Below are 26,733 nucleotides of genomic sequence, written 5' to 3' on the forward strand. Positions count from 1 at the left end.
TTAATCATGTTGAACATATTAATGCATTATTAATTTTTGTTAATGCAAAATTTACACAAGCCCTGTATAAACTTCAGCTAAAGAGCACTTGTGAAGAGCTGCTTCCTAGGTGAGGAAGTTCCAGGACAAATTTCCAGTAAGATCAGCAACAGTATAGCAAGAGGTAAAAAAACAAACTAACACCAAACCAAAAAAGCAACCAAACACCACTTAAAAACAAACAAACAAATAAAACCCACACAACCAAAAAGCTCTAAAAAAACCCCAAACCAACCCACAACCCAAACCTAACTTAACTGCTTTGGAAGGAGGAAGATTGATGTTTTCATGAGAACATCTCTAGCAACCAGCACCAGAATAAGGGGACACAGTCTCAGGCTGCGCCAGGGGAAGTTTAGGCTCGAGGTGAGGAGAAAGTTCTTCACCGAGAGTGTCATTCGTCATTGGAATGGGCTGCCCAGGGAGGCGGTGCAGTCACCATCCCTGGAGGTGTTCAAGGGGGGATTGGACGTGGCACTTGGTGCCATGTTCTAGTCATGAGGTCTGTGGTGACAGGTTGGACTCGATGATCTTTGAGGTCTCTTCCAACCTTAGTGATACTGATACTGTGAAGACAAATTGATGGTAATGTGCTATTGAAAAAAGGACCTTCACTTGAAGTGGTGCACCCAGAGGCACAGAACAGAGCACTTTATAGCTCTTAGAGAAACCTTTCAGTGTGTCCTTGAAATGACACTTTGCTGCCAATGTGAGCACAGTGGAAATTCCCAGTAATCTGCCATAAATTTTCTGTTAGAGTTAAGCCGATCTGGCATTTTAATATTATGATATGTTTCATATTCATTTTTACTGTTTTGTCGCCTCAGAAATGTTCACTTGGGGTTCTACACTCTTTCTGCTGTGCATGATATGCCCAAGTAGTGTGATTACAAGAGTGAGATCTCCTGGATTTAAGATGATCCAAATCATGTCTCTACTTCATGACAAATCTGACATATGAAGGATGTGTATTTCTCCTGTAATTCCCTTTTTGAGAGAACAGAAATACTTAGGGATGGAATAAACAGTAAAATAGTGTGCATATGTTACAGCCTATCTTTTAATCTCTGCTTCAAAACTCATGGTCAATAAGATTCCCAGGAGGTGTTAATCGGTGTTGTTCCAGCCTGCCACCTTTTGGTATGTATCATTACTTTATCGTTCCAAAGGAAACCATCAGGAGCCATAATCATTCTTAGGAGTTCATTCACTATTAAAGCTGAATTCAATTATTCCATTTTAAGTGATGTCTAAAATGCTTTTTGGTAACTGTGTTGATATACACCAGATCAGAAGAGCAATTTTTAGCCCTCCTCTTGCTTTAACCAATACTGTAGTGCATAGCCAAGAAAAACGTAGGCTTTTTTTCTTTTCCTACAAATCTTCTCCAAATAATAAGATGAAAACTATGTAGTGGAGTGAGGTTAGGAGCAGCACATACTTGATTACTTTAGACCACACAAACTCGAGTCTCGGAACTGTTTAATTACAGATTCTTTCAGCCTTGTACTTAAAATTACACTAGAATTGAAAACCTTAAACTTTGTGTTACTGAAATTCATCCATGCTTTTCGTCATACAATTCAGAGAAGGTGCTTAGCATAACCGCTAGATTATGTGGATAGAGGACAAGCTTATGTTCCACACTAGTTGTACATTCTGTTACATTGGAACTGGGATTTTTGTGGGGGTAGCTTGTTCTAGTTTTGGGTTTTCTTTTATAAGAAACTCACTTGGGGTGTATAAAAAAAGAAATCAGGGACATCTGTACCTCTGTCGTCTTCCTCTTTGTAGCTGAACTATTGTGGAGCTCACTCTGCTAATTTTGAGGGGTGTCTAGCATGGTTACACAATTCTTTGTGTTGCTTCTAAACCTTATCCTTAAGAACTCTGTTTCAAAAAGGTCACTGTAAGCATCAAGAAGCACTTGACAGACAGCAACCACATGCTAGCATTACCGTGCTTTGTGCAATGTACTCGTTTTATGTATGTACAGTTGGGTAGAGCAGCTGTGAGTTAATAGCTAAATGTAGCTAAACATGATTAGAAGCCAACACCACTATGGAAGTAGACTACACATGTTAGTATATGTAGTTCCATAGCCACATGTGCCTTGCTACCAGTTTGTGTCTCTGCTTACTTAGCTCCTGGCTGCCCATGTCTGGGCCTCAGAAGCTTGTTCCATAGGAGCCCTCTTTACTTAGATGGTGTAAACTGAGGAAGGACAGGTATTGCTCTTCTGGGGACCATTAAAAAAAACAAAATACTTTTTTTCCCTCAGACAAGATTGACCAGTGCAAGACTCATAACAGTCTGTTTATTTTTGCACTGCTAGGCAGGCCTCACTTTTCATTTTGGGAACCTCTGCACCTTCTAGATACGTCAGATAGAGTGGGTAGAGATTGTGTATTGTGTATGCTGGGTCTTCAGCTATAAAGCTCTACTGAAAACCTGTGTGGTCTAGGGGCTTTGTGTGTTTGCATTAGTTTAATTGCCTCTCTGACCCCTCTTCCTCTGTTGGCCTTTCAAACTTTGTGGGCTCTTAGCCTCACTGATATCTCTCCACAGGATCTGTGCCGGGAAGCATCCAGGCTTTCCTGGAACTCTCCCAGCGCTGTTGTCCAGTTATATCCCGTAGTATCTGTGGCTTTTATGCTGAACTTCTGATTTTGCATTTTTAATACCTGTAATTCACTTCCTTCTCTTCTGGTAAGCTGTCGTGGGGAGATTATTAGTTTTAGCTCTCTTCATAATGCATCTGTTTCAGCAGCTAACTGCTTTTTCATTTATTTCAGAAGCATGGTATTTAGCTGCCCTCAGAGGAAGGGTGGTAATTTATAAAAATCCTTCTAGACCGCTTCTTTTATGCAGCACTTCCAGTTATTTGATCATCTTTGTTAATTTCTTTTATTGTTTCCCTGGGTTACTAAGATTAATCACTTTTCCCTACTGTAATTCTTCTGTGTATCCTAGGCAGTTTTAGATCTCAGTCTTTATCGTTAGCAGTCAAAATAGAACACGTTTTCTGCCTTAACAGCATCCACATTAACTTCAATCTGACATTAGGAAAATGCTCAGTCTCACCATATAGTTTTAAATGTAAAATCCAAAGTGGTGATCCATTAATTAGAACAACAAAAGAGGTACTGCATTTTGGACAAAATGCAGCCACATCACTTTCCACTATTCTTTCATTTCACTGTCTCTAAACAGACCCCTGGGACCATTCTGCAGGGAACCCTGACTGTCCAGGTCAGCACCTTGTTGAAATAAGTTACAGCTCTGTTCTAGTCCACACAGCAGTGTTTATTTTCTCCATGAAAACTAGAATGTCACTGTATGGACTTGGAGTAGGACCCAGACACATCTGTACATTTACCTCCTTTGGAGCTAATACATTTAAAGAATAATCCATTGAAGACTCTCATTGATATCTGCATTAACTCTAAGAATTGATGATATTACTTACTGTTCTCTGAACTTTTTGGTGGCCTAGTAAGATTTCAAAGGCTATTAAAATATACAGTATGAAAATCCCCTTGTTTCTCTCAAATTTTCTGTTGTTGATAGTAATATTGCTGGGCTGTCTTATCTCTTGATCTGAATTCTTTGTGGGTTGTTTGAAAAAGATCTGCAAGTTTTTCTGGTGTTTTGAGTCAGAAGGGAATCATGCTCTTACTGAAAGAGAGCTATTCTGGTTGGCATTGATTTTCTATTTATAATGTTTAATGAAAATATGTTTCTCTTTTCATTCCCATGCCTATGGGAAGTAGTTGGTTTTTCTCTGAATGCTCTAAGATTAAGGTGGTCCTGAGTGAATAATGATATTTATGTCACCAGTGGAGAGAGACATTCTGGAGAAAGGCCTGTCTGTGGGGAAACTGGCATCTAAACTGCAGAACTCTGAATATGGCAGAAAAAAGCCTTATCAGTCTGTCATTCCTAAATAAGCACTTCTTGGGATTTCTACTTTCAGGTACTGCAAATTTACTGAACACAGGAGCACTCAGTTGATCAGCTTCTACTGTCAGAATGTGCTCTTTAGATCTCGTTAGAGCCTTTCTACACAACTCTAATGGTTGTGTTGTACACAGGCCTAACAAGGAAGCCTACCAGGGTCAAGCTGACATCTAAGCAAGTGCTGGAGCCTGTTCTAAGTGAGGAAAGATTAAGAAAACCTGGAATCTGACAGTGGGACTGAACTCAGTTTTCAACAGCAGAAGCTTTGCCAGGAATTGAGAGGACTGATGTCTCTGAAGGAGGTTAAAACAGCTGTCTTACTATTTTAGCCTTGCAGAGCTCCAAGTTCACTTTCCTTTGATTTGCCGGTTCCTATCAGTACCTGAGTTCCCCTGCCTTACAATTTGCTGTTTGTTCTCTAAGGAACACTACTAGTGTAATAGTAATGACATGGTGATACCATCTTACCTTCTGACCTGACAGTGAGCCCTCTTGTTTGCTCTTGACTAAGGCTGTCAGTTGAGTGAAAGCTACTGTGTCATGTTAATAGATTATTTTCCTGAGGTTGATTATTGTCTGCTAATTGCAGTAACATTTACATTTTTTTTCCTTATTTTCAATACTTCTGATGACCAGTTAAGCTTCGTAGTTGATTTGGATGGGGGAGTGGGTGTACATGTAGATAGGTACAGCTACACATTTATCTCTTTTCTGCTGTTTTGAATCCACTTGCAGAGTAATTGGTAAGCAGCTATTTTGGTTTGGTTCTCCAAACTTCTTAGTATTGAATGCCTAGAACTTGCAGTTTCATATAGTGTTAGTGCTGGATTAATAAACTTAAGATCTTGGGTTAGTAAATAAGATACAGCTCTTTTGCTGCTTGTTAAAATATCTTGGATATGGTTGTTTCAGGCTTATAGGCAAGATATTGCTCCTGTGACCATGCCCTGAAACTTGGCACACGGTGTCAGGTGATATTATTTATTTGCCTGTTTGATTTGCTCTCTCTAAAACTGTGTCAGGTGAAACAGTGGGTGTCTAGACTGGAAAAATAACAGAAGGCATCTAACTCCTGAAAATGTGTAATCAATATATGTAGCTTTCATCATTTTCAGAAACATTATTGGCATGCTGGCTTAGACTGTAACCGTGTTAGTCCAGTTCCAAGTGGATGTGGAAACACCCTGAATCTGTCAAAACAGAGCCAGCAGCTGACAGTGTGTAGAAATCAATCATTTGATTCTTTGTTCAAGTGATGTGTGAATTGTGCATTTTAATGAAGTAGACATGAACTTCTGAACCGAGATATGCCCCCATATCAAAACCAAAAATACAAAACAGTCCTTTCCTGATTAACAAATGCTTTTACTAATGAAAGACAGTGGCAGTTTTAATCCCCTACACTCAAGAATGTCTGGCTTTTTGCCAGAGAGGAATACAGTAGTAGCAAAACTAATTAAGCATTTGTGTAGCATGCTTTACCACTGGATCTGAAATAATGTAGAGACAAGTGATTATCTTCATGATCATTGTATGACAGCTTTCATTCTGTGAATAAGGAAAGAAAATTGCAGAGAGAAAAACAGACAGGATGAAGTGCAGGTAGTAGCATGGCCTTCCGGTGGGGGCAGTTGATGGTACTGCAAGTAACTGTATGTGTTGTGGCTTCTTTCAAATCAGCATAAAAGCCTAAAGCTTCCACTGAAATTTTTTCCCAGGCTATATTTTTATTGTAGGTTTAGGGGAAGAACCACAAAGTGCATTTTTATCCAAATGGAGGTACCCTGTAAAGGGAGTTGCAAATGGAAACACACGTGATTTGGCTTTTGTTTTTCTGCTAGAGCTATTCTTCTGAGGAGATGCAGGAATCAATTAGAATAGAATGGAATAGAATGGAATTAATAGAATTTAATAGAATGAATAGAATAGAATAAACCAGGTTGGAAGAGACCTTCAAGATCATCGCGTCCAACTTATCATCCAACACCACCTAATCAACTAACCCATGCAACCAAGCGCCCTGTCAAGTCTCCTGAACACCTCCAGTGATGTTGATTCCACCACCTCCCCAGGCAGCCCATTCCAGTGGGCAATCACTCTCTCTGTGTAAAACTTCCTCCTCACCTCCAGCCTGAACCTCCCCTGGCGCAGCCTGAGACTGTGTCCTCTTGTTCTGGTGCTGGCTGCCTGGGAGAAGAGACCAACCTCTGCCTGTCTACAACCCCCCTTCAGGTAGTTGTAGAGAGCAATAAGTCTCCTCTTCTCCAGGCTAAGCAGCCCCAGCTCCCTCAGTCTCTCCTCATAGGGCTTGTGTTCCAGGCCCCTCACCAACTTTGTTGCCCTTCTCTGGACACGCTCCAGCAAGTCAACATCCTTCCTAAATCTTGACACTGAGCCTGACTAAATGTAAGTGAGGGAGGCTGGTGAGCTTCCTCTGCCAAAAAAATTAGCATAAAGTAGAGAGGTTATGATAGGGTTTAGTAAAATGAAAACAATGTGAGTACACACACTGCTGTCAGTAACACAAAAGAAGTTTAAAAAAAAGAAAAAGCAGCATTTCTTGTGTGAGGAAGCACCCCTGTCATGTTAAACTGGGGAAGCATTTGGCTCCTTATATTTAATGTCACATCATTCATTTAGATCCTTAAAAACAGTGTTTATAGCAAAACCCCTGACACAGCCATGGCTAGTATGATTCAAACGGCCTCTTTCCTCTTAATTTGTGAGCAAAGCCCCTTCTTTGAAGAGAAGTATTTGTTTACAATTGTTTATCAGGGCAGGAAACGGATCAATTAGATGGTTAACTTTTTAAGTTAATTGACTGCCACTACTAAAACCACCTGACTCTGCACTGGTGCCAGTAATGCCAGATGAGAAATCTCATCATTGTTGCTGTGGGAAAGGCAAGGACATGATGGGAAATGTTATTCTTGGCACTCAAAAGATTAAAAATTTTAAATATTTATAGAGTCTTATCTAAAATACAGATTGGTTATTAGTGCCTTGAATTGAGGCAAGGATGTGTGAATCCCTAGAGCTTTATGACTGTATCCCAGCTGAATTAATCTGAAACATTAACAGGGAATTGGCATTCTAAATCTTCCTCTAGCTCTATTCTCCTTTCTGTACTGCACTGTCTTTCCTTTTTTTTCCTGCTGAATTCTGTTGTTAATGATCTAGAATATAACAGCACCCAGAAAAAATACTGCAGAGCTATATTGGGGGGGTGGGTTTGGTTTTGGTTTGGTTTGGGGTTTTTTCATGCAGCACAGCTTTAGAATCCTTTTTGCCTGTGTGAAAGCAGAATGACTTCATTAGCGTCATGCTACCTTGGTGCTACACTGAGCTTAGCAATCTTTTCTGCTTCAATGATCCTTCCTTCCTGACTTACAGGTTTTTTGGAAGCAGGAGAGATGTGTTTTAATCTAAATACTCCGGTTTATTTTTTCCTGACGAATTCCTGGCCTATTCAGAGACTTCAGAAGCTATTGGATGCATTTGTTGGTGTTGCAAACTAACATTTTTCCTGGGAGTTGCAGAAGAGCTCCAGCTTTCGACAAGTGTGAAGAGGTCTTTGCTTATGCATTTGCTGCCTGTAGCAAATGACCTTGTTGCAGGAACTAGGAGCCCTTACAGAAAGCTCCCAGAGTGAGGAACACAAGTGAACATCTTCCAAGATTCCTATCTCACCTCACCTTGAGCCTTGCAGGAGGACCCCTTAGTTTCTGTCTCACTTGTAGACTCATTTGGTGTGGCTAATGTTTATCAGCTAGTTAAATAAGTTGTCATATTTTCTTCTGATTCTCTTGTTGCTGTCAAGGCCGTGATAAAACACTAAATGAGTCAACTAATTTGGGGTATACTTTAAGGATATAGCAGGTAGGAAAACTCTCCATGTCAGTTATCTTAAAAATAAGTCTCACATTTAATAGGCTTGTGAGCCTAAGTGAAGCTTAATTAAACTTAAAGGAAAGCCCAAATTTGGATTACTCAATTGTGTATGGTTGTGGGATTTGTTTTGTGAGTGTTTCCCTGTTTAGCCCAGATTCTCAGCATCCTTCTTACCCTCTGTGTGTGGCTGTCGCTGAAGGAAGAGAGAAAGGGATTTAAGGTTTTCATTTGGGGGCTCAGAATGTGCTTCAGGTCGCCCCTTCTCATATCAGACTTGGCCTCAGACATGTTGTAAAGTGTGCTTGTAAAGATGAGGTGGTACAGTGATAGTCTTTTGAGTATTTATCCCAGACTGTATCTCTTCAGCTGTCTTCATGTCTGTGCCTTGGAAAAGGGAATACTTCCCTGTGAGAGATTGTAAAGTCTCATTTTGCATTGTAGCTTAATGGTAAGGTGCAAGGTGGCCACAGTGTATTTGAGCTGCAAGCTTGTCACTTTTGAAGGAGCCTGTCACACTGGTACACTACATATTCTTTCAGGAGCTCTATATAGTGCTCATCTGCACTGAGTTACCTCTCTCCCTTTCATTTGATTGAAATGCACATTGCTTTATCAGTTTAGTTTTACCTGTCTATTTTGCTTAAACAAAACTGAAAGCTTCAGAGAGCTACAGTGGATTTAAGTATCGCTTAGGCAAGTGACTACTTTGCCTTACTGTGAGAAGAGTTAGTCAAATCCCATCTGTTATGTGCATAGGTCCTTAGTTTCTCCCAACTGAGAGTGAAAGTTACTGTGTAATTATGCCACATGGTCACCATTTTGAGGATTAGTCACTGGAATGTCTGTTAGGTCCTCGCAGAAGACCTTACACATGTTCAGAGGGTTAGTAGAAATGAGTCAGATGTTTATTATTAGTATCAGTCTTTGGAAACCAGCATTCCTGCTAATGGCTGCTAATTGTCCCAGACAACTATCAGCTCTGTTCATCTTTGTAAGCCAGGCTTTCCAGCAGACTGGGTCTCACTGAGTTTCAGCACCTGAAGGATGAACACAACATTTAATTTGAGAACAGTGGAGGAGTAGGTTCTAGAAGGCAGAGGAAGCTAGGGGAAAATGGGAGACGTAAGCCAAAGAAGAGGAGTAGGGACCAGTGCGGTTCCAAGAGGATTAGGCCTCTCACTGTTGTGTATCCTCTAGGTCTTGCCCAACTGGTTTCATTTCATAACAGAGAATTTTTGGTGCTCTCAGTATCCTCATTTGCAGCCTCAAGCTGGTGCTATCTAAATAGTGCATACTTAATCTCAGTAGAGGTTAACATCCCTGCTGCCCAGTGGCAGATGATTAGGAAGAGTATAAGAATAGGAAATGATATAATGATACTTATGTAATGTAGTCTCTCAACTCTAAGCAACTGAGGGATTTCTACGCCTAGAAACACCACCTTTATATTTATTAATCTTTTTTTCTTACCTCATAAACATGGTGTAGTGCTCAAATCAATAAGCAGCTTTCCACCTTCCTCACTAGCCAAACTTTTGAAACTGTTCAGGGTGACTTTCTGCTGACGTGGTTTTGAAGAGTAACCATATCAAAGTGTTTCTTTTAAAGCTACACACAACCTGGCATTGCAGGATTTTTGCACACAAAAGAAAATAAACTGGGTCAAAAGAAGTCACCCTTTAGTCTTCCAGTATGAAGAGCATCTATTTTAAGTGGAAGATGAGAAATGAAATAGTAATTGTTACCCCAAAAAGGAAAACCAGTGCTGTTTATATATTTAATTGGTCAGGGCTTATAATGAAGCTTTGAATTCTGCTGCTCTCAGACCTTGTCCTGCTGCTGTCAATCACAGTTTTTCTTTTTCTTGAAAGACTGTCAGTGAATTTATTTTGGATAGTTTCTTAACAGGTGTTTCCTCGATGTTACGAATGCTTTAAATGAGAACCATGCTCAATGTCCGGAGTTCTCAGCTGAAATCACACTGCAGCTTGACACGGGTGCCGGTGTGTTTACCCATCTGCAGCCACGCTGACTAGCAGGCACTGGCGGGTCCCCGCCACAGCCCGGCCTGGGCGCAGAACAGATGGCAGGGATTAGGGGGAAGGATTCAGGGAGGCTTTCGGCCTGTGCGCTCACGGAAGTAATTCATTGAGGAGGCTCAGACAGGGCCTGCTGGACCTATGCTGAGGAATCAGCTGAAATGGGTCCCGGTGGGTTAGAGTATCCAAATCAGAAACAAATGTTTTCCTGGTACCTTTTAATTAAAGGGAAAGCATAAATCAGTATATTGAAATCAATGCATTAAATGATGTGGTAGTTTTGCAGAGTTCTTCACAACAAAGAAGCTGACAGTGTGGGACTCTTAAAACAGCGCTGCCTCACTGGCTGCAGGCAGAAAGGCCACCTGGGCTGCCTTGCTGGCAAAGGGTGTGAAGGCAGCAGGCAGCTGTGGAGGCAGAAGACCCTTTTCACCTTGGACTAGGAATTGTGGCTGTCTTGTCATTTTGTCAGTGTTTTATGATTATGAGATCATTTCCTGTGGGGACTACCTGGCTTCAGCTGTAGGAACGTCTCTGATTGTAGTGTTTTGAATTTCATATGTTCAGATAAATCATTCAGCTGTGGGGAAATAGGACTGGCACAAGGTGTCCAAGACTGAGCAGTGCGCATCTGCCACGGTACTAAGTGTCCACTGTAGACATTAAGTATTGCACTACATACTCCTGAGGCTTTTCAGGCCTTTCTGTGGGCCAAACAGCATCTATAGCTGTGGTTTGCCGTGTGATGTGGAAAAGAGCATTGATATAATCACCTCTGTCTTGCTCTGCTGTTAGGAAGATTTCAGTAAAGGGTGAAAGGAAGAAGAGAGAAGCAGAGCATGCCTCCAGGGTTTGGCAAGAGGTTGTAGCAATCATTGCAGATGTACTTCATGAAGAATAGTACAAGACACAATGACGTGGTGACTGTATAAAGAGATTGTATGTGCTCAAGCAATTAGATGAATTGCTCTGAGAAGGAAAGTGAAGGGAAGAACCAAGCTTATATGGGGGAAAAGTGCCTGTTTGTGGTAAGATTTCATTCATCTGAATTAAACTGCAGTTGTGCTTAAAATAACCCAGACTCTTTAGGACCTTCAAGAGAGAGAACATGACAGTAAAGAAAACTTGGAGCTAATTGCATTCAGAGTATGTTTTAAGAACAGAACCAATGAGTTAAAGATAAAATTCAAGGTGAATATGTAGTGACACAGTAAACTGCTCTTCCTGGAGAAATGTAGTGTGGGGAAGCAATGACTTACCTAATGCAAGTCAACCATTACTATAATGGATTAAGAACAGATGAAGATCTATAAAATTTAGTTTACAGTACATAGACTTTCAGAATGCAGAACCTGTCTATGGAACTGCTGTAGTTTCAGCTGCTACTGACTTTGGTAAGCATTCAGCCTGCTCATTGATTTATAAGCCTATACCCCCTTTTGAAAAACTGGAAATAATCTGCTTATGTGAACCTTGCAGTTACTAGATTTAATTCATGCTATATGGCTATCAATTATTTCCTGAAATTCTTGAGCTGTTAAGGAATCTTCTAGATGTAAAACAGGGAGTAGTATTACATGCATAAACTTAATGTAAAATCATATCAAGACTTAAGTTAAAAGCAAAATGTTGAAACCCACAGTGCTTTCTGTTTGTGGGTTGCAATGCTGTAGATCGCTGCAACAAGCGAACCATATTTAGAGTCATAGTCCTTTTTGACAACCTACCTGCAAGTGTAGGTGTCTTCATGCTCCATCTAAATTGCTAGATCAAGACTCTGAACAGCAGCAGTCTTGCTGAAGTCAACTTATTTACCAGATGTGGAGACAATGTGCCGAATCTAATTGGAAAACGTATCAATGAAAGCCTTGCCACTGGCTGTTCCAAATCTTTGTGTGTGCTGTAGAATTTATTTTGATCAGCACCTACCATCAGAAGACAAAATTGTTTAGATGGCTCAGGTGTGTGGATAGATCCTTGGCTATACTTACCTGAAATATTTAATAGTGTAGCCTCCATCCATAGTGTAGTCACCATCATTGGAGGTGTGTAGGACGAGACTTGATAGGGTGCTTGGTTGCATGGTTTAGTTGATTAGGTAGTGTTGGGTGGTAGGTTGGACAGGATGATCTCGAAGGTCTTTTCCAACCTGGTTGTTCTGTTCTGTTCTATTCTGTTCTGTTCTATTCTGTTCTGTTCTATTCTGTTCTGTTCTCTTTAACATGGTTTATGTTTTCTTTCTTAATCCACTCTCTTAAGATGGTCTATAAATACAAATATTTAGCACAAAGATACACTCAGTGGCAAGACAAATAGAAAAGGAATAAATGTGGACTTCAAAGATGATTTAAAAAAAAAAAAAGTTAGTGAAATGGAGCAAATGTTCCTTGATACTAACATAAAAAAGCTGATTTTACTCTTTTTTAATATCCTTCTTGTTCTTGGTAGAGCACATTTTTACTCAAGGGTGCTACTTCACCAGTATTAGAAAGGGGTGAGTGTCTTTCGACAAGTGTGCTTCATGCAGGGAAGACAGTGCCGTTGCAGTAGCACAGTTGGAAAATTTTGGCACACAAAGTCAGGAAATTCAAAGGTTCTGACTTGCTGTAGGTGTAACTTTGTGTGTTGTACAAATATCTTATATCTTTACTTGCAAGGAACAGCTTCAGCTAAACATAATTACTCCCTTGGAGTTTCGAATTCAAAGGTGGGTTCTAGAAAATTTAATTTCCTCTCACTGCAGCTTTCGTGATAAAACCAGAGTTATTAAATAAGGGCAGCTACTACACAGAGTGGGTTAATATTAAAGCCTGCACAGGGAAAGCTACAGGCACCAAACAAGAGTGGTTGCATGCTGAACATGACTTCAAAAGGAGAAACAATGTGAAGTATAGATTTCTTTATATATGTGGCATAGAAATTTACACTGAAGTGCGTGAAATGGTGAACAATATAAACTGTTTCACTAGCAGCTTCATTTATCAGAGTTACTGTTTCAAATTCACTTTATTCTTTCTGTTCTTGCCTATGTTGGTTTAATTGGAGGGAAAGGAGAGGAAAAACTGCACAAATTCCAGTATCTGAAGGGGGCCTACAGGATGGCTGGGGAAGGACTTCTCAGGATCTCAGGTAGTGATAGGACTAGGGGGAATGGAATGAAGCTGGAGGTGGGGAGATTCAGGCTAGATGTGAGGAGGAGGTTCTTCACCATGAGAGTGGTGAAACCCTGGAATGTGTTGTCCAGGGAGGTGGTCGAGGCCCCGTCCCTGGGGGTGTTTAAGAGCAGGCTGGATGAGGCTCTGGCCAGCTTGATCTAATGTGGGATGTCCCTGCCCATGGCAGGGGGTTTGGAACTAGATGATCCTTGTGGTCCCTTCCAACCCTGAATGAAACTATGAAACTATGAAATTCTAGAAAGTGGTCTATAGGAGCAACTTTGCTTTCATGATAGGAAACACACTTTCATACAGGTTTTACTTGGGCTTAGTGAAGTTACAGCACTGTGGCAGGTAGCTTACCCATACACCTACTCTTTCACTTCCTCAAGTATGTGTTCCTCATAAACTGAAATAGAAAAGATTATAGTGTGTTGCCCAACCAACTAATTGAAGATATCTCAGGGAACTCAAAGTATGGTATGATTCGGAACAGTATCAAACCTGACTCAAGTGAGTCAGCATCTTGGATGCTGTCAACAGTGTCCTCTGTATCAAGGTTTTTTCCAAGGTGTTCATGGTTCACAAGAAAGCGTGTGAAGGAAGGGATTACTTAGATTCAGGAATTTTGATTTGAGATGTGGGAGCTCAGACTAACACAAAATGATATTGGAATGTGCTGCCCAGGGAGGTGGTGGACTCACTATCCCTGGAGATGTTCAAGAGGGGATTGGACGTGGCACTTGGTACCATGGTTTAGTAGTCATGAGGTCTGTAGTGACAGGTTGGACTTGATGATCTTTGAGGGCTCTTCCAACCTTGGTGATTCTGTGGTACTTTTGAGATGTTCATAACAGGAAGAATAGTTAGTGCCTGGTGCCATTTATATAAGGATTTACTGAGGTAGTTCATCCACTTCAAGGAGAAAGTGCTTTGGTTAATGAGGTCTGTGCCATCTAATAAAATATCAGGAATCCACTTGTAACCATTTAGGTGGAGCATAATTTTGCTGCTGATTTTTAACCAACAGTCTTCTTCAAATAACTTTAAAGAAACATTCATTTACATTTTTTTGTTGAACGTAATGTAATTAGCAATGAAAAAGAAATTACAGGCTGCATGAAACTGCTTCAGAGTTTACACTGCTAGTGAACCATAAAATCAAATTTTAAAACCATCTGATTAACTGTCTTAATTCTCTCTTATCAGAGTAATAATGGAGAGTAACATGGACAAGCTCCCTGTTTAATTGGTAGTGTTGTATACTAATTAGTAATATGAGATATAGCAGTTTTTTTCTCAGGCAAGGCTGCATACGTAGAATATCTTTTTAGTTAAGGCAAAATACATCTTATTAACACCCTTTGGGACACATTCAGCCAATGATATATTAAGGTATGTATCAAATATTAATTTCTGTAAATTTCATTAAGAAATAGTGCAAAGATAATTTGGTACGTTGCTATATTTATCCATTATGGGAAAAATGGTTCCTCATAAGAAAATAAAAGGGAGTATAGAAGATCTGAGGGTTTCAGTGGTCCTGTGGCGTTATAGCTCCGAATATTTTCTCATAAATAGTGGCAGTGTGTGAGAGGTTGCTTGGTTTAGTTTTTTCCTCCCTTGAAAATACTACTTTTGGGGTTTGTAGCTTTGTATTGCCAGCTCCTGTAATTTTCTGATCATGAGAGAGCTTCAAGTGGTTTCTCTTTTGGGAGTTTGCCATTATCTCTGTTGGACATTTATGTACTTTAGTTTGTGCCTTCATGCTTGCTTTTAACCATTGTAACTAGCTGGTCGATGGCAGGCTGAACATGAGCCTGCAGTGTGCCCAGGTGGCCAGGAGGGCCAATGGCATCCTGGCCTGCATTAAGAACAGTGTGGCCAGCAGGAGCAGGGAGGTCATTCTGCCCCTGTACACTGCACTGGTTAGGCCACATCTCGAGTACTGTGTCCAGTTCTGGGCCCCTCAGTTTAGGAAGGATGTTGACTTGCTGGAATGAGTCTAGAGAAGGGCAACGAAGTTAGTGAGGAGCTTGGAACACAAGCCCTATGAGGAGAGACTGAGGGAGCTGGGGCTGCTTAGCCTGGAGAGGAGGAGACTCAGGGGTGACCTTATTGCTCTCTACAACTACCTGAAGGGGGGTTGTAAACAGGCAGAGGTTGGTCTCTTCTCCCAGGCAGCCAGCACCAGAACAAGAGGACACAGTCTCAGGCTGCGCCAGGGGAAGTTCAGGCTGGAGGTCAGGAGGAAGTTTTACACAGAGAGAGTGATTGCCCATTGGAATGGACTGCCCGGGGAGGTGGTGGAGTCGCCGTCACTGGAGGTGTTCAGGAGGAGACTTGACAGGGTGCTTGGTTACATGGGTTAGTTGATTAGGTGGTGTTGGGTGATAGGTTGGATGCGATGATCTTGAAGGTCTCTTCCAACCTGGTTTATTCTATTCTATTCTATTCTATTCTATTCTAAAAGCTTCTTGCCTGAGACCTGTATCTCAAAATATCTTGTGCTTTACTGCAGGAATGATGAATATATACCTTTGTGGACACTGTGTTGACATACTTTCTTTTGCTCCAAGTACCGCTTCTGTCGTTCTTCCCTACATTTATATACAGATATTACATTAAAATCAGCAATAAGCTTGATAACTGTATTGTGGAAGCTGTACAAGGGATAGATTTCTTCTTCTAGACTTCCATATGGTTTTAAGTATGACTGGCAAAATTAAGGAAACAGGGTCGAATATCTGGGTACGGTATCTGACTTCCCCCCCCCCCCTTCCTTTTACTGCTCTCAAGGGGGATACAGCTGTATGAGTGGATACTGGGACAGGGAGGAAATAGGCTTGAGACTGGACCAGTGTGTCATTGTGTTAAATCCAGCCAGCCAGTGAAGTCATTGTTTTCATCAGAGCAATTTCAGAATGAAAGCTCTTACATTATGGAAAACATTGCACGTCTTTATTTCAGACACGGTAATATCCAACCAGTCTTTTAGTGGTAGAGCTTGGCAGATTTCATCTGAGGTACTCCTGACTCCCAGTGGTGTAAGCAAAAGGGGAAATCAGATTCTTTTGCCTTGTTTTTTAACACTTTGCCACTAACCCAAAGGGGTTATTCTTCAGGCACGTTTCCAGCTAAGATGCTTGTTGAAGAGAGAGCTGGTAAATCTGTTGATCACACCTGTCAGCCCTGAATCTAGTAAATCTGTCTAGCCTGGAGCTGGCTACAGTTATACTAGGGGGGAAAGACGTTCTTAAGCACCGACTCATGTTGAGGATAGATTATGTTCCAATGTGCACAGGGAAAATCCTTGAGGCTGCATTCTTGGATATTGATTATATTTCATACTCAGGCTTCAGTGGTCTCAGTCTTGGTGTAGTATGATTTAATTGAGGGATTTGGGCAGTCTGCCCAGCTCTGCGATTGATTTGTATGACCATTGAGCAAACCCTGTCTTCTTTCTCCACTTGGGTTTTAATATATTTGGTCTTTAAGGTAGGCCTGATATTGTAACACTTAAAGATCTTGTACAATACAATATGTGTAACAGAATTTGTGTGTTTGTACAACATAACAGCACAGGAAGTAGATACTGATTGTTCCACATATGCTAATAGAAATCAAACAAATGATGGTTTATAAAGTGGGAGAAACCCATTGCTTCAGCCCCTTGTACATGATGTGCTCATACCAAGCCACTGGTCTATAACTGATGGAGGAGAGTTATTGACAAAGATATCTGCCTCAGTTGATTACTGTAAGATGGAGTTAACTGCCTGCTGGTGTTGCAGTTCTTTCTGCTTTGGTTATTGAGGTAATGCTGATGGAGCAGCTGGGCCAAAACTCTTACTGTGGCACTTGCAGCTCCAACCACATCTCTTGTCAGCTGGATATGCAGAACAATAGTGATAGCAATGAACAATTATTGTGCTGTTGCCATATATGAATCCCCCACAATAATCATGCAGCCATCTTCCCCCTCTCTCCTCCTTTCATAAGTGCTGTGAAAGGCAGCGCCATGCTATCATCCATGTTTAACTGGTGGACCAAAGTGATACCTCACTGCAGATTGCACTTAGATCCCTAGTGTATGAAGCTGAGATTGTATGAATATGAATCATATTTGGGTAGCTTGAGTGCTTATCCATTGCTCATGAAGAGAGTTATGAACAGGATCCAGGCATAGTTCTAGCAATAAATTTTGTTGTGCTGTGCATATAAAGCCAACTGTTTCCTTTATGATTTTATGCATTTGCTGTCCACTTTCTATCTGTGTTGGGATGCATGGATCTATGAGGAAATGAAGTAATAAAAAAGCTTTTATTATTCAAAATAGGCATTTAATTTGTCTCGCTTATACTGGATGAAATAAGGTGAATGAGACCCTTGTTTGGTTTTTCTGAATTTACTGTTTCCTAGCTAGCAACTAACCATGCTGCATTAGGAGTACCAGAACTGTCTGGATATGTGACTTCCCAACCTTGGGCACTTCTGACCTTGTTGTTCTCCTTGGAAGTTGTTGAAAATAGCGGCACCACCTGTTGGTATAACAATAACATTATGAATTTTGCTTATTTGCATACAAAGAAAGAATAGTAAAATGGAGAGAAGAGTTTGAAATGTATTCCATTTCAGATTATTTTTATGATTATCTATGACCTATTTGATACACTTGTGTAGAGAATGTCCTTGATTTAGAACAAACAAAAAAAAACCCAAACCAAACAAAAAAAATCTCTTAACCTAGAATCATAGAATCAGTCAGGGTTGGAAGGGACCACAAGGATCATCTAGTTCCAACCTCCCTGCCATGGGCAGGGACACCCCACACTAGATCAGGCTGGCCAGAGCCTCATCCAGCCTGGTCTTAGACACCTCCAGGGACGGGGCCTCAACCACCTCCCTGGACAACCCATTCCAGGGCTTCACCACTCTCATGGTGAAGAACTTCCTCCTCACGTCCAGCCTGAATCTCCCCACCTCCAGCTTCATTCCATTCCCCCTAGTCCTATCACTGCCTGAGATCCTGAGCAGTCCCTCCCCAGCCTTCTTGTAGGCCCCCTTCAGATACTGGAAGGTCACAATTAGGTCATCTTGGAGCCTTCTCTTCTCCAGACTGAACAGCCCCAACTCCTTCAGTCTGTCCTCGTAGGAGAGGTGCTCCAGCCCTCTGATCATCCTTGTGGTCCTTCTCTGGACACGTTCCAGCACCTCCATATCTCTCTTGTAATAGGGGCTCCAGAACTAGACGCAGTACTCCAGGTGGGGTCTCACCTGAGCTGAGTAGAGGGGGAGGATCACCTCCCTTGACCTGCTGGCCAGACTTCTCCTGATGCAGCCCAGGATCTGATTGGCTTTGTGGGCTGCAAGTACACATTGAGAGCTCATGTTGAGCTTCTTGTCCACCAACACCCCAAAGTCCCTCTCCTCAGGGCTGCTTTCCAGCCAGTCACTGCCCAGCCTGTATTTGTGCCTGGGATCACCTTGACCCAGCTGCAGGACCCTGCACTTGGTCTTGTTGAACCTCATGAGGTTGGCTTGTGCCCACCTCTCCAGCCTGTCAAGGTCCCTCTGGATGGCCTCCCTTCCCTCCAGCGTGTCTGCTGCACCACACAGCTTGGTGTCATCAGCAAACTTGCTGAGGGTGCACTCAATGCCACTGTCCATGTCACCGGCCTGTGCTGCTTAGAAAAGCAGTACAGAGCAGATCTTCCTAGTCACTCTGACTGCCTAGGTCAATCACTTCTTTTATTGTGCCTAAAAGAACAAAAATAAGTACCCACCCTTACAAAACCAGTTTACCAAAGATAAAAGGTCTTAGGACCTAAAGTGTTCATTCCTCAGTTGTGAAATACCTAAAGCAATATTTTTCTTTATTTCCTTGTTTCTAATCTTTCTTTGTAATAAATATTTATCCCTCCTTTAAAAGAAGCAATTTTACTGTTGCAACCTCATCTGTGCTTGGAAGGCAGCCTGGTGATGGCAGCAGTTCAAGCTGTGCTGTCTTCAACAGGAGGAGTTGCATAGTCTGAAGTGTTTTTGGGGTGTCATGGGATTGATGGTTCCTGGTAGTTAGCTTTGGATGTGCTGGTCACTAATGTTTACATCAGTAGACAGACTAAGAATTACTTAGCTGTGTATCATGGAGCCTGTGTGAAGACAGCTGGTCAGATTTTGAATAACTTTTTAAAGCTTTCTACTCTGCCTTCCTCTGACCTTCATAAAAGGAAAATAGATATGGTGCTGATTTCTGTTTAGTAGCTCTACTTTTCTTATTTGGGGAAGATAGCTGATAGCTGAAGATTGTTATTCCCTGGGACTGTGTATGGAAGTGCTGTGTTTCACTGAAGATGTGTTGTGCTACTGTGTTCACTGCTGTGTTCACAGCTGAACAACTGGACTGGAGAACAGCTGTGAAGCCTAAGGAGGACTTTTTTGTTATATATAGGTGTTTTTACTATGGCTTCTGTTCATAACTCAGCCTCTATTCCATAAGTTGGAGAATGTCCTAGAAATGCTGTCACTGGATGACCTCAGAACATGTTAGGTGGTTTCCAGTGAATCCTCAGTTGAGAAGCTCCCATAGTTTCAACAGATGGTGTAACCCTGCTGGAAAGGAGTTACAGGCAGAGCTGTGCATGCAAGACAAGCCATTTCACTGTCATGCAGCAGAGCAGTCATCACTCCAACAGGAAACTAAAGATGAGCAGGGAAGAAACCTTCTACAGGAGGTCAGGAATGGAGTAAAATCTTGGAGAGGGTTGTGTGGAAAAAAGCTTGCCAGTAGTCCAGTGAGTATCTGTCAGGATTCAGATGAGATGAATAGATTTCCTGTCATGGTGCAGGTTTTGGGCTGAATAGTACTTGAGTGAAATGCATAATTGCAGGCCAAATGTATTTGGCTCCTGAAGTTGGTTTTGGTGTTAAGCTTAACAATGAGATGTCAACATTTATAATAACCATGATAGCATTTAAACTTCTATGAACACTTACTTAGATTTTTGTGCACTTTGAAAGTGTCAAGTTACTTTCAGCTAGAAGAGCAGAGAGTGGAACGTGAAGTATTTGAAACAGAAATAGCAGAAAATGCCTATAAAATACTATAGCCCTTTTTTTAGCCTTTATTAACACAGGCAATGGAAGGATGGGCAGTGGAAATGATTACACTGCTAGCACCTGCAGGGTTGCATCCAGAGGAAAACAAAGCATGAGGATACACCTCATTGTGTTGTGCCATTGTGTTACACAGTTCAGCTCTTTAGCAAAGTAAGTTATGAGTTCCCTATCATTCCTGCATGTCATTTTCCTTAAATAAGCACAGATCAATACTTCCCATATGCTTCTGGCATCCTCATGCCAATGGAGGCATGAGGGCTCTGGAATAACTGAGAGCTGATTATGGCACTGGAATGTGCTTGCTGTCTGTGTGGGTGGCAAAGTGTCCATAAATGTTTTAGAACAGTCTAGCTTGCTCTTGCATTTGGCACAAGATTTAGCCCTGATCTGCCAGTCCAGCAACAACATGGAGGATTTAACATTCAAGAGTGAAAAACTCTTTTAAAAGTACTCAGTACTTGGCAGTCCAAGGGCAAGTTGCTGCTAAATCTGAGTGAAGTTTTGAGCTGGGCAACCTTAAACAGATCAACACCTGGAGGAGATGTTGGGTGCTACCGGTGAACATCCTGTCAATGCAGTGTGATGGCTTTTCTGAGTTTGAAAGTGGTGCAAGTTCTTTTTGTTGTGGTCAACCACATTTGCCTTAGAGTGTAATTGCAGATATATTTTTTTCCTTCTCATAGTATATTTCAAAGGCTAGTAGACATTTTGTTTGGTTCCATGTTCTGCACTTTAACTTTGTATTTGTCTGTAAAATGCTTTGCAGGAAGTGTGTGTGCGCATACAAGAGGTGGTGAGGTCATTTCAAGAAAACCCAGGCTTTGTTCACCATTAACCTAGCTGTGAAAGTTTCTGATGGCCTAAAATAACGTTTCAATAAGCAGTGCTGTATTTCAGCTTTGTCCCATAACTATGTGCCTATGCTGGGACTTCCAGTGGTTCCAGATCTCTTCCTTCTCAAATCCTGTCAAGCTTTTTCAAGTATTAAAACAATGAGAAAAACGCCAGTTTAAATTTATTGCTCTTTGTAAAACAACAACAAAACCCCAAAACACACACACACAAAAAAAAAGAAAAAGGAAAAAAAAAAAAACCAACCATGTGGAACACATCTGAAGCATTTTAGTGAGAAATGTCTCGAGGTTTTTTTAATGTCAGTTTGATGCTCCTCGGAGATCTAGAACACTGGATAGAATAAGCAACGGGCGCAAAAGACTCAAAAGTGCAAGCTAAATACAGTAGTCTTCTCCATGAGTGAAAATTTGTCTGCTTGGATCCACAGATATCAAAATGTTTGAGTTTGGAGGTGTTTTCTAGATCTCTCAGGACTTTGAGAGCATAAGGAATGATTGCAATGAGAAATGCCATTGCTGTTTGCGAATTATAGGCATAATTTCTGTTAAGACTTGAGATCTGTTCTGTTCTGTTCTACTCTGTTCTGTTCTACTCTGTTCTGTTCTACTCTGTTCTGTTCTACTCTGTTCTGTTCTACTCTGTTCTGTTCTACTCTGTTCTGTTCTACTCTGTTCTGTTCTACTCTGTTCTGTTCTACTCTGTTCTGTTCTACTCTGTTCTGTTCTACTCTGTTCTGTTCTACTCTGTTCTGTTCTACTCTGTTCTGTTCTACTCTGTTCTGTTCTACTCTGTTCTGTTCTACTCTGTTCTGTTCTACTCTGTTCTGTTCTACTCTGTTCTGTTCTCTATTCTATCTCCCCCCACCATGAAACTGCAACCTCATCCAGATCACAGGTATTGTGCCTGTTTCACAGTATCACCAAGGTTGGAAGAGACCTCGAGGATCATTGAGTCCACCCTGTTTGATGCCATCACTCTACCTTTTCCTTGTAATTTACTTGAAAACATTGATCATTTATTTGTTGTTTTTTTTTTTCCTTTACAGGCTGGAATGGTGTTAAGATGTGGATACTTCTGGTTTGGTTTGTTCCTTGTGCCTACTGCGTGCCTTCTTAAAGACGTGGCATGGACAGCGTAAGTCCCAAATCAGTCCTCGGCATTACCTGAATTATTGTCTATGCACGTACTGTCCACACCAGTGTTGTTATCTAAAGAACTACAAAGCCTTTCAGTAAGTGCAACATGATGGTAGTCCTTTGGAATACCTCTGAGCCAAGTGAAATGGGAGTTGGTTTCTCACTTTCCAATGCAACCAGCAATGTGAGATAATGAAGTTAGTCCTGAATCTGAAGGAGGCAGCTTTGTCTGAGTAAGGAAGGTGTGCCATCTTATGTTTGTGTTGTCCACCCCTTAGTTAAAGGCAAGTTTAAATAGGACATCAGGGATTTCCTGTTCCTAAAAAGGAGCAAATAATTTAATTCAATTTGACTAAGGTTAGGTAGAAAGTAAAAATGTGGCATTATGAATTCATACCGAGAAAGCTCCAAGTTCTTTGTCAGCTGCTCTTTAGATTTTTCTTCAGCAGTGGGTCTAACAAGATTTAACTGAGAGAAGAGCAATGTTCTGCTCTCTGTGGCTAGAGTAAAATCTTAATGATTCCTTTCCTGCCTAGAGAGTAGGAACAATGCTTGTGAAATACAAGCTCATGTAATTCCCTTCTCTCAAAACTGTGATTTCAAAGCATTGCAGGAGGAAAGCAATTTCAAGAACTTTGATTTAAAGAGAAGCAACTTAAGTTCTCTACCACTGCAATTTGAAATGCAGAAGTATTACTTTCATTTAGAATTTCTGGTGGTTTGTTCAGCTTGCTTTTAATGCCTTAAGCACCAAAGTGTGTCCTTTCCCTTGGAAAGCTGTGTTACAACCAACAAGGTTTATCACACGGATATGTAGTAACCGTGTGCAAGGAGGACCCAAGGAATTCCAGCTGTGGGTAAAAAGGCAGATCCTGGCTGGGGTAAAGAAGGAAGATAAGTTAGCTTGTCACTAAGGCTTGAAGTGAAATCATTGTAACACATATTTTTCTCCAGGAATGACATGCCAGTCAGCCAAGAAGATTCTTAGAATCGTAGAATCATTTAGCTTGGAAAGGACCTCTCAAGATCATGAAGTCCAAATGTAAACATAATGCTGCAGGTTCACTGATATTTACAGAGAGATACAGAAAATGCTGAAAAAGGCAGAAGGTGTCCTGCACATAGGCACACTTCAAACACTGGCATAAAAGAATAAGTTAGAGCATATGCGTATATCTGAAAATCTTGTCTTCTTCCTAGAGAGCTGGTAGCATAGCTAAACTAAACTAGTAGGCAATTTTACTAATCAGTAAGAAGTAATTAAATGCTTTGCTGTTTTCTTTTTTTTGCCTTAATTTTCACAAGCTACACTGCTAAAATTAAAGCTAAGTATCAGAATGATTTGCCTAGGGATATGGTTGCGGCCTGATCCCTGGAGATATTCAAGATCAGACTTGATGTGGAACTGGGTAGAATATAATAGAATTAACCAGGTTGGAAAAGACCTTTTGAGATCGAGTCCAACCTATCATCCAACACTATCTAATCAACTAAACCATGGCAAAAAGCGCCCCATCCAGTCTCTTCCTAAACACCGCCAGTGGCGGTGACTCCACCACCTCCCTGAGCAGCCCATTCCAATGGACAATCACTCATTCTATGAAGAACTTCTTCCTAACATCCAGCCTAAATCTCCCCTGACGCAGCTTGAGACTGTGTCCTCTTGTTCTGTTGGTGGTTGCCTGGGAGAGAGACCAAGCCCCACCTGGCTACAACTTCCCTTAAGGTAGTTGTAGACAGCAATACGTTGTCCTCTGAGCCTCCTCTTCTCCAGGCTAAGCAATCCCAGCTCCCTCAGCCTCTCCTCATAGGGCTTGTGCTCCAACCCCTCACCAGCTTTGTTGCCCTTCTCTGTACATGTTCCAGCAAGTCAACATCTTTCCTAAACTGAGGGGCCCAGAACTGGACACAGGACTCAAGGTGTGGCCTAACCAGTGCTGAGTTCAGGGGCAGGGTAGTGTGATTTAGTTAGAGGTGTCACTGCTCACTGCAAGCAGGTTGGACAAGATGACCTTTGACAGTCCTCTCCAACCCAGTGTAACCTGTCCATCATGTACAATTTCTGTTTCAGGCCAAACCATGATTAATAGTTTAATATAATAATAATAATAAACCAGGTTGGAAGAGACCTTCAAGATCATTGCGTCCAACCCATCAACCAATCCAACCCACCTAAACAACTAACCCATGGCACCAGGCACCACATCAAGTCTCCTCCTGAACACCTCCAATGATGGTGACTCCACCACCTCCCCAGGCAGCCCATTCCAATGGGCAATCACTCTCTCTGTGTAGAACTTCTTCCTAACATCCAACCTAAACCTCCCCTGGTGCAGCCTGAGACTGTGTCCTCTTGTTGTGGTGCTGGCTGCCTGGGAGAAGAGACCAATATCTGCCTGTCTACAACTTCCCTTCAGGTAGTTGTAGAGAGCAATAAGGTCACCCCTGAGTCTCCTCCAGGCTAAGCAACCCCAGCTCCCTCAGCCTCTCCTCATAGGGCTTGTGTTTCGAACCCCTCACCAACTTTGTTGCCCTTCCCTGGACTCGTTCCAGCAAGTCAACATCCTTCCTAAACTGAGGGGTCCAGAACTGGACACAGTACTCAAGGTGTGGCCTAACCAGTGCAGTGTACAGAGGCAGAATGACCTCCCTGCTCCTGCTGCTAGAGGGAGTTTTGTTACTTTTACAACAGAGATTTTTTTTTAATATTGTTGTTAATTGTAAAGGTGAGGTCAAAATGTTTTAAATCCAGGTACTTAGTGTGTCACTTGCTTTCTAAAGCTCCAAAGAAAACTCTTCAAATTCATTTAGCATAATGAGCCCTGCTCCTGTGTCAGGCATTATTTAGAATTACCTGCTTAGGAGTCAGTGGGGCTGCTGTTGTGATTAAAGCTAAAGAGGAGCTCAGCTGTCTGCAGCATCAGGGATCAAATACATATTTAGGCATCCATGATTATGCTTTAGTATTTTAAATATTTTCATGATAATTGAATGTCCTGAAGCTATCTTCTGTTCCTATCAGTTCTTGGCAAAAATTACTCAAGAACTGTAAAACAGACCAGACCAAGACAGGGTCATCCTCAGCTATTACTCATTTAAAACTGTTGCTGACTCAGCCTTCACTATTTCTTTGAGAAGTCTCAGCAACATAATCCTTTCAGTGGTTCAGACCAAGAATGTACAGCGATTGTGAAGCTCTCAAGACAAACATGTATGATTGATAGACTGGACATTTTCCCAGCAGATTTTAAATGGGACATTCCCATGAACATGAAGTGAAAAAGCCCTTCTCTGAGCAGGGCTTTTGTTTTTCCTTTTTTTTAAACACATCACTGAGAAATTAACACCATTACCATTTTAACTGGGATAAACGAAATGACACAGCTATCGGCACCGCCATGTGGAAGGAGTGAAGGTCTGTTTCCTTTCCAAGAAGCTTGCCATCCAAAACTTGAGCCCAAGGTCTCTGGAAATCAGCAGGCAGATTTACACAGCAGTGGTTACACCACAGTGCTGTCTGTAAATCAGCAGAATCTGCTTTTGGCCATAAAATTCTAACAGCTCTGACTTCTCATGATTATGGAATTTATCCCTTTCAGTTTCTTTTGGACATAAAGCATATGTCCACAGAATGAGCTTCCATGTGACCCAGAAGGTGAATGCCTAATTTCAGTACAAAATATTGCTGGGAAACCATAAAAACAATACATAGCTTTTGTCTGGAAGAAGATTAAAAGGGATTGGAAAGTGTTTCAAACCCATGCAAATCTTTGTTTTCAAAGTGTTGTGCTGCATCCACTATCAAAACATTTGATGTTGGAAGAAAGAGCTACTTTAACATGTTCCTTTTGTTATGCAGGCTATGCTTGTCAGTACACCTCTTATTTTTCATGTTCTCTGCAGATCCAGGCTTTATTTACCTCTCCCCCCCATTTAAAGTGAATCAGGGAAATGTGGAAAACTCTTTAAAATGAGAAGGAAGCTTATTAATACTTGGCTGCAATACTCCATTGTTAACTTTGGTCCACTACCCAGAACCCAGTGGCTTGGTTTGAATTTGGTTTTTGCCTTGTAAAAGTCCCACTTGTCCTACCATGGAAGCAAACTGAGCTTTATAAGGTGAGTGCTTCCTCACACTTGGCATGTGTCACCGGTGCTAGGAGGTCTCGAAATAGCTGAGCCACAAAGCTATGTGAGAATCATAAAAACACAGAATGCATTCCAGGAAAATAAGGCAAGAGCGCAGGAATTTATTAATAGTTGGTGTCTTAAATAGTTAGTGTTACAGTGAAAAATTTCTTGAGCCTTCCAACTATTACCAAAAACTTAATGTACTTTTCTTGCCATGAAGGGAGAAGCGTGTTGCACTTGCCAGCTCCACAGTGTAAATGAGAGAGAGCTATGAGTTGCTCTTCTCATCCTTGTGCACAATTGCAGTCCCTGGAGCACAAGGCTCCTAAAATTATGTTGAGGGTAATGAGGCAGAATAAAGGTGTCATCATGTCTGAGAGAAGTTTATGAGTGTAGCCATGCTTTTCC

The 26,733-nt window shown here is 41.4% G+C and overlaps 1 protein-coding gene across 4 annotated transcripts in view; it reads left to right on the plus strand.

Annotated features, from left to right (window-relative positions):
• ATP8A2 (ATPase phospholipid transporting 8A2) overlaps positions 1-26,733 on the plus strand; it is a 362,223-nt gene that overhangs the window by 298,247 nt on the left and 37,243 nt on the right. For all 4 annotated transcript variants that reach the window (XM_068143701.1, XM_068143684.1, XM_068143692.1 and 1 more), the window contains one exon: positions 22,104-22,192. In XM_068143701.1, coding sequence (XP_067999802.1) covers positions 22,104-22,192 — 89 coding nt within the window. The remainder of the gene's footprint in view (positions 1-22,103; positions 22,193-26,733) is intronic.

This window comes from Melanerpes formicivorus, unplaced genomic scaffold (genome assembly GCF_026170545.1).
Source record: "Melanerpes formicivorus ecotype bairdi unplaced genomic scaffold, bMelFor1.0.p_v2 SCAF_1, whole genome shotgun sequence".
Lineage (NCBI taxonomy): Eukaryota > Metazoa > Chordata > Aves > Piciformes > Picidae > Melanerpes > Melanerpes formicivorus.